Consider the following 8,408-nt stretch of genomic DNA (forward strand, 5'->3'; position numbering starts at 1 on the left):
GCAAGCTGCAGTGATGTCTGACTGGTTCTCCAAAAGAATGCTGTATTGTACATATGATTTTCTAATGTAACATTTTCTATTCTCCTTAACAAGGGTAATTTTTTTTTTTTTCAGTTGCTTACTTGCCACCATAAATTTGCATTCACTAATCCAGTTTATGTTCAATTTATTTTCAATTTGGGATTAAGGTTGTGCAGTTGTAAGATTGAAATGTACAGTTTGTACAGTTTTCACAAAACGATGCAAAGTCTGAAGCATGCCAGCAAAAGCTTGTCGAATAGACGCTACCCTTGGCTAAGATATGACATAACAAAAACAAGAATATTCCAACATACTGTCAGAGTGGTCACTGTAAGACAAAAACCATTAGTGAACTGCAAAAAACGTCTAGAGAGTTCTGAAGCAAAGTCTTATGAACAGATCTGATGAAGACTAGGTTGTGCCAGAGGAAAATCTGGGAAGATATTAAAAAAGGAACTGCTCGTCACCCCAAATATGGTCCACAGGAAGGACTCGTAGTCCAAATCACAATAATGTTTGATCCGTGTTGAAGGTAGTGTCATGGCTTGAGCAGGTACAACCGCCAGTCAGTGGAACTGCCTCGCTTGTTTTTATGGGCAAGGTGACAGCTGACAGCGGCAGCAGGACGAATCTGGCCTTGAGGCTAGATGAGACGCAGCCTAAAAGAACAACTCCAAAAGGCCAGTCTATAGTGTGCACTGTGGAGCTCTCTGTAGTGTTCGCTGCAGAGTTATGCTGGAATGCCAAGCCAAAACAATACAGACCTGTGTGACTATTCAACACACAGACTACATGAACTATGCTGTGTACTCACCTCTGTGTATATCTTAGTGATGGGTTAAAAGGGTGAACTGATGGAGGAAGAGAAAGATTGCAAGCACAATCAATCTTATATTAACCGCAGTCATGATTTTGGCTTCTATAATTATATAACCATAAAAGGCAAAAATTACGACATTTCATTTAGAACAGTGCCTGCTGCAGCAGAAGCGGGCATTCAGCTGTGCTGCTAGCAAATTAGTGCTGTGATGAAATTTCTATTGTGGAGTGCACTACGAGGGGAAGGAAACAGCCTGAGGTGTTACTGGTCAGAATTAAACAGGTGGGTGGACTCACGAGCCGTGCGCCCACTAAGCTCACTAAGCTTAAGTAATGCTATGACTGATCTATGGCCCTAATTTCCTAAAGTAATTAGCACATACAAATTTCCTAGCTTGTGAGAAGACGACAACATGCTGGGTGAGGAATCTGTCACGTTCCAGTTGGTGAACATATTACAGAAACTGCAAGTGCAAAACATTTTATCACAATGCTTAGTAGGTCTAGTCCTGTTTGTGCAAGGCTCTGGAGGGTTGGATGGATGTCTTTAATATCTGCAATGTGTGTGTGACATCTGTCTGCTACTTTTAATCACCTCAAAACAATCTTTAATCAGGTCTCACTTTCTTTTATGGCTGACATGGTTCTTCTTTCATTTCTTTCCCCCTTGCTCACCCATTTAGTTTTAGCTTTTGACTGGTGGACGTGGAACTCTGGCCCCCTCTACTTTCGGTGGTTTCAACCTCTCCATACACAGATAACATCTTTATCTTTGCTCTCAGGAAATTTCTGTGTGTGTCATGGAAGAGCAAGAAAATTGTGCAGTTTGAGTTACCTCTGGAGATTGAGTCACAGCTCCAGTTTGGAACACAAATTTGGCACATTGCCACTATTACTAAGCTTTTAGTGTATCAAGATTTAAAAAAAAAAAAAGAGAGAGATGCAGAGAGCACTTTCTCATTTTTTCTCAGAAAAAAAGCAAATCGCACAAGCTCTTGTTTGCATACAAGGTCCAGTTCTTTTCAGTCTCTAGCACTGAAGTCTTGGATGAAAAGCACTAAATTACTAGCCTGCACATACACTAAGAGAAGAAAAAGGATGATTCTTGACCTGGTTCTATACAAAAAAGAAAAGCTGTATTCACCTAATCTAAAAAGAGTAACATGAACTTTACACCCTGCTCCAGGAAAGATGCAATATTATGGAGAAGAGAAGAGCAGCTTTTCTTTCCAGATTCTTCTCTCCTTTTTTCTTTTCTGAACTCCCAGCAAAGGTTCGCCCCACAGTGAGCTTTCAATGTTCGACGTGACAGTCAGTCCCAAACAGGCTGCTTAATTCACCACAACTGAATCGAATACTTCATTTATGAGGACTTTTGCTGCCTTTCCCAGAGAGAGCGCTTCACTCGCAGTGACTCCATCTCACTAACACACATCATACCCAGGGTGTGTTACCCAAACCCTCATGGTCTGTTTTTGACATACAGTACTTACATTAACCCTCGTTGTAGAGCAATGAAATTTGCTCTCTATTGGAGCACTACAGATTGCAATAATTTCATGCAGGATTACATTTAACCACTGGAGGACAGTGATTTGACAGTGATTTGATTGCTCTAGTAGGCAAGAGGGCTATTGTGCAGCATTTCTTGAATTAACCGTCTGGATCTTTTGAATTTAACTCATGGTTACCCAATGTCAAGAAGGTGATCGGTTGTCTAGTCAAGCATACTAACACTGGCAATTAAAAGGACGATAAAGAGGAAGATAAAAAATTGCACAAATGATTATACATTCTAACTCGGCATCATCAACTGCAAGGTAGAGCAGTTTGAAATGCGGTGTTGATGGCACAAGTGTCTATGAAGGCAAAGCCCATTGTGCAGTGTGCACAAAAAAATGGGAACAGAAACAACTATGACTGGGTAATTTCAGCATTCAGAGGCAGGCAGATAAAGATTGCCAAAAACCTTTTTAATGTTTTTAAGAGTTAGTCTGTGATTTTAAAGGCATTTTATTTGCATCGATTTTATTTTGCATTCCTTTCAGATACCTCAACAGCACACAGAAACAGTGAAAGAGGCCCATATGAAGGTGTTTGCATATAAACCAATACAGCCTGATGCTGCTACAGGCATTTCTACTTGCTGGTAATGAAGATAAATAAAGAAACGGTATAAAGATCTGGTAATGACTTGGACGAGACAAATGATCTTCAAGCAGGATCACCACTTTCTAGTTTTAAAATCACAGAGTATATCTTGAGCCAGCCAAGATTAAATGTTATTACCAGAAGGCAGTAGCAAATTGTGGAATGGTGTGAAGAAAAAGCTGGATAGAAACCAGAAAGCACAGATACTAATAACTGTGTAATCTGTGGGGAGGAACGTGTGAAAGGACTTGATGTAGAACTTGTTATGCTTTGGTGTTTAATAAAGTTGTCCAAAAAAAATCTGCCCATCCATGAGCAAAACATACCAAAAGAAGCATCGTGAAATATTACAATTTTTCAGGTGAAATGTATGTAAGTCCTAAAATACATCTCATCCATTTAGGTCTTTTTCTTTGAAATATCTTAGCAAAATTAATGTTTGGCATATCTCAGGCACAGTGATGTGTGGCGTATCTCAGGCGCAGTGAGCACATCTCCATACATGTCCCCAGTCCATGGTTAAAGAGCCCATGAGACCTTTTTCCTTTAAAACACATGATCCCCAAATGCCAGTTATACTTGTGTAAAGATAATGTGAATCTCATAAGCAAAGTGGAGCCAAGTTGTATACATTTTGTGAAAGCTGAATAATTTTTAAAACATAAAAAATGCAAAGCATTGATATTAGTTCTAGGTTTGGGCTAAGAAAATTTGAATTGTAGGTATATGTAGTGAAATATATATAATTCATGTGTGATATAAACATAACCCTACACCCCTACACCCAGTCAGGGTATAAAAACAAGTTGTTTGTATTTGTGTGTGTGTGTGTGTGTGTGTGAGAGAGAGAGAGAGAGAGAGAGAGAGAGAGAGAGAGAGAGAGAGAGAGAGAGAGAGAGAGAGAGAGAATGTATCTGTGTGTTTTCAGGACAAAAGTTGGCATGACAAAGGTGAAGTGCTTTTAATAAAAGCTCTTTCATTTAACAAAATTGAAAGGGCTAAAAGACTTATTTTTATAAAGGTTAGGATTATGTTTAGAGTTAGGCTTGGAAATTCTAGTTGCATGTGTGAGAGAGAGAGAGAGAGAGAGAGAGAGAGAGAGAGAGAGAGAGAGAGAGAGAGAGAGAGAGAGAGAGAGAACGCTTAGTGGCAGGCTGATGATAGATCCTTTGCTCACTTTAATTGGACTGAACGCTTCATTGATTGACCTTCTGTCACAGCTGACCTTTATGTTCACCCAACCGCTGTACTCAGATCAGCAGGTAGAAGGCCTAACAAAGCTAATAAAGCTGACATCGCCATCGCTGTATGACTTATGCATTCAGGAGTTTATCAGATGAAGAGGCCACCTACTTACCACTTATCAGTCTTTTCGTTCTGCAAGGTTCTAATAGGCAGATAGTCATTAATTATCGCACATAGAATACAGAATAAAGAAGTGAGAACTTTTGCTTTTAAACTACCCGAAAGAAGTCAGTACTCATCAGCGCGCCTCCAGCGATATTTCTCTCAACAGCACACGCTTCAAATCAATATCGCCTCTGAATCACCGAGAACGCGGACCTGCTATGTAATTGTTCACATACACATATCCAATCGGCTCCGGTTCCGCTGGCTCTCGTTGTAGATATCAAAACAAATTAATAATAGCCTGCAGTTCAAAAGGCTATTAGGAGTGAACTCCCGACCCCTCTGAGTCCTGGGTGACATGCGATTAAGCGGTCATATCGGGTCTCTTCTTTCAGTGTAATATGGGGCAGATGAAAGCAGCAAGTATCACACCTCTGTCCATATTGCCATATTTTACATACTCCGCGCCACTAATATGTTCTGCACGGAAAGCACAGCGTACTGAGTGGGCGTTGAAATACTGATAGTTCATTTTCAACTGTTGAAACGGGAGTTGATTATGCGAAATTCCCTGGAGATGTCAGCAAGTTGCAAACTCGCAATATATCAGCAGTGGCTCTCTGCAGCGGTAATGCAGTTAACTAGCACATCAATATATGACAGAGCAGGAGGTTACATTTTGTGCCTTGAAAGATTTGTTTCTATTATCGCACAAGGCTACGCTTTGCACTGGGATGATATGCGCACACGCGCTCGTCACCGCTGCATTCGACGTGCTTGGAATTACAACGCCTTGATGCATTGTGCACGGGTAATTTTGTTTAACATTGTTCTAATTGCTCAAACTGCATGCATGTGTTTTAAATATTTTCCATACGAACTCTTTTAGCCCGTTTATTTTACACCACCAGCACCTACCAGTACAGCCATTACCAAAAGGCTATGTCGAACGTCTTGAATACAGCATAACGTTGTAATAAATCTGGTTCGAGTCAAGTGGCAATCCGTTACATAAATAAGAATCATGGTAGCATGGTTAGGCACGTGGAACATGCAGAGTGTCGGGACCCTCTGCGCAAAACTATCCATCATTATTTTCCAACTTTGGAGCAGTGAGGCGCGAGCGCCAAACTTAATCTTCCCGACCAGAACATTGCAGGATACTGAGCAACGCGGCGGTGAAATCTTCAGGCTGGAGAGCAGTCAAGCAAAAGAAAACAATAGCCTTACCTTTATGGTTTTGGAGGGCTGACACTTCACTTGAGAGACCGTGGCGGTTTGGTTCATCTTTAAATTGAAACGCAGTCACAGCCTGATTGAAATATGGAAATTGTCGTACCTAAAGCAGCTATAATCCACTCCAGACACTAAGAACAGCAGCAGAGAGCCTACACAACCTCTCTTCAAGCCTTATGTTCAACAGTGAACAAGGCGTGAGTCGTGAATGTGATGCGCAATATGCTCAGCTGAGTCCACCAGTGGTCGCCTGTCTCTCCTTCCCTCGCTCTCCCCTCTCTGATATTTGCGCTACTGTCCCCGCTGGGGGTACCAGTCAGGCTGAACAAAAGATGAACTTAGGCTTCTTTAGCTACAAGTTTTTTTTTTTACTATCATATTAATCAGAACCACACACCATATGTGGCAATTATTTATAACTTGTTTACAACTGAATTCATAAAAGGTGTAAACGCAAATCGATTTATCGATTACGGTTCACACGACCGACAACTGCGCTCACTCTTTAAGTCTTTCTGAGAACTGTGCGTGATAAACTATTCGCCTGATAACGACCGACCGATTTGACCGATGCTGAATGTCCACGCGATGGGATCATTTAAGCATAAGAAATGTATTGCCGTTCACATGAAGCGCTGTGTTGCAACACCAGTGTGACCAACGCGAGCCAACCCAGTAACACAAAGCACCCCCGCATCTGCGGCACGAGGCGGTGGGCGGCGCGCGGCTGATCTGTTTCAGCGCGGAACACTCACAGCCGGATAAATGCACTGACTCTGGACACTCAGCGGTGGGGGAGTGAGGTGGCAATAAATAGAGCGAAAGCGTTTGTTTAACCGCAGCACAGCGTGTACGCAAGGTCATTGAAGAAGAAAAAAATTAAGAAATTATCTCTATAGTCCATTCTTAAGCGCTTTTACGTACCAGGCATTACTGAATTCCTCAAATCCTACTCCCTTCACAAATATAATCCTGTGATCCTCTTCCTTTAACTTTTAAAAAAGTTTTGAGCTGGCCCTCAAACCCTGCCACAGGATGACAAACACCTCAGTATATTTTCTCTTCCTTGCCTGTCGGCTTCTTCCCCAACCCGCCCGCTCCTCTGACCTCCCCCAGTTCTTACTCCTACTTCAGTTCCAACTGTCAGAAGGACTCTACCTTTGAATCTTCCTGTCCTCATTTCACCCTGCAGCCCGTGTCTCTGCCTGCCTGCCTGCCTGGGCCGCTGGGTGAAACGCATGTCTGCCCCGTTTCATCCTGTCATATTACCTCTGTACTCCATAGGCTCTTTGCCCTCCTGTGCCGGTGTCCTGTACATGTCAGGGACGGGACTTGTGAGATGCTATCTGCTGTATTCTGCCTGCCCGTGTGTGCAGGGTGCAATTCCTGATCGTCAGGAAAAACTTATTTTACCTGTAACTCTCTCGGTCCTGCTTTAGTACGCTCTCATATATAAAGGTATCCCTCTGCATGTCTTTCTGCAGCAGATGCAAAAATACTGTGGAATACATTTATGTTTCACAATAAAGATAACACCCAGTTTCAGGACATAGTTGCACATTCCAAATCACACACGTTTGTTAGCTTGAACACTAAGTTGCTTTATCTTGGTTAATTGTTTCTTTATGCTGGTTAATTGTAATGTAACTAAATGTATCAAGCATGAATCGCCATATCCATGAATGTCTTTGGCTGTCTGAAAACCTCCACAAAGTCCTATTACCTATTACTAATGTGGAGTAGCAGCAGGAGGATCACCATCTCATGCTCTCGTAGAATGTGAACAAGGCAGATTAGAGGTACTAAAATGGGCTCTCATGTCTTTTCAGGAATGTAAATTTGATTTCAGTGTCACAGTATCCCCGCATTAACACCACTACTCTGATCCTGATGTCTGGTTATCATATCACCTGTATCTCTGTGCGTGCCTCTCCTTGAGGCAACTGTCTGCTCCCCTCTGATAAAACTGGGCTATCAACAGGAGCCCTTAATATTTAAATGTCTCACGAGATAATCAGGCCACTCGGCATGAGATAACCCCCTACCAGCATCCAGCACAGAGGCACACACAAATACGCACAACTCTGGACCGTAAGTGCGTAATGAGATATTTACTTCTGTCCCCCCACTGTGCACATGGGGGTACAGTTTAAAAGAGTCACACTAGCCCAGACATCATCTGCTGCAAGTAGAAATGTGTGATAATGTGAGTCATACCACCTCCCCGCGCTGCTGGGAAAACATTTAATGCATCCAAACCAATAAACATTCTCTTCAAAGCCTACAGGGCTTTCCCACACTATTGGATTCATTAGCTAAACAGATAACTACCTTAATTGAAGGTAGTCTTAGCTGATCCCATGGGCAACCTTGTTCAATTCAATTCAGTGTCACCTTAAAGTGAACGTGAGCCTGATGCCCAAATCCAGCCCTGTACAACCTCTCCCTATTCCCGGAGGAGAGGATACAGATAGCAGCTAAATCTGAAATCCTTCCGACCAATATAACTGCATTACATATGACATGAAATAATCACTTCTACACTCTAGCACACTGTATGTTGAAGAAGGAACCAGCGATTCAGCCAGTGATCGTAAAGATGATGAATACTGCGTTTGGCTCTCCGACAGGGTTATTTTCTCAGAGGCAGAAATGTTTAAATATGGCAACTGCTCACGTCATTACAATCCACAGGTCTTTGTTTGAGTTGCCATGGGTGGTCAAGCAACGTGATCCCACCTGACCTTTCTCCAAGAGGTTCGTCATGTGCCATTTTACACCGACATAGCAAAGATTCCAATGATGCGGTGATGGAGGATGATTACAAAACG

At 42.2% G+C, this 8,408-nt stretch overlaps 1 protein-coding gene across 1 annotated transcript in view; it reads right to left on the reverse strand.

Moving 5' to 3' along the window:
• Window positions 1-6,180, reverse strand: part of dpp10 (dipeptidyl peptidase like 10) — a 64,245-nt gene extending 58,065 nt beyond the window's left edge. Inside the window, exon 1 of the mRNA XM_035522483.2 lies at window positions 5,572-6,180. Coding sequence (XP_035378376.1) covers window positions 5,572-5,628 — 57 coding nt within the window. The 5' untranslated portion in view covers window positions 5,629-6,180. The remainder of the gene's footprint in view (window positions 1-5,571) is intronic.
• Between the last annotated feature and the right edge of the window lie 2,228 nt (window positions 6,181-8,408).

The sequence above is a fragment of the Electrophorus electricus genome, chromosome 4 (genome assembly GCF_041902795.1).
Source record: "Electrophorus electricus isolate QZ-2024a chromosome 4, ASM4190279v1, whole genome shotgun sequence".
NCBI lineage: Eukaryota > Metazoa > Chordata > Actinopteri > Gymnotiformes > Gymnotidae > Electrophorus > Electrophorus electricus.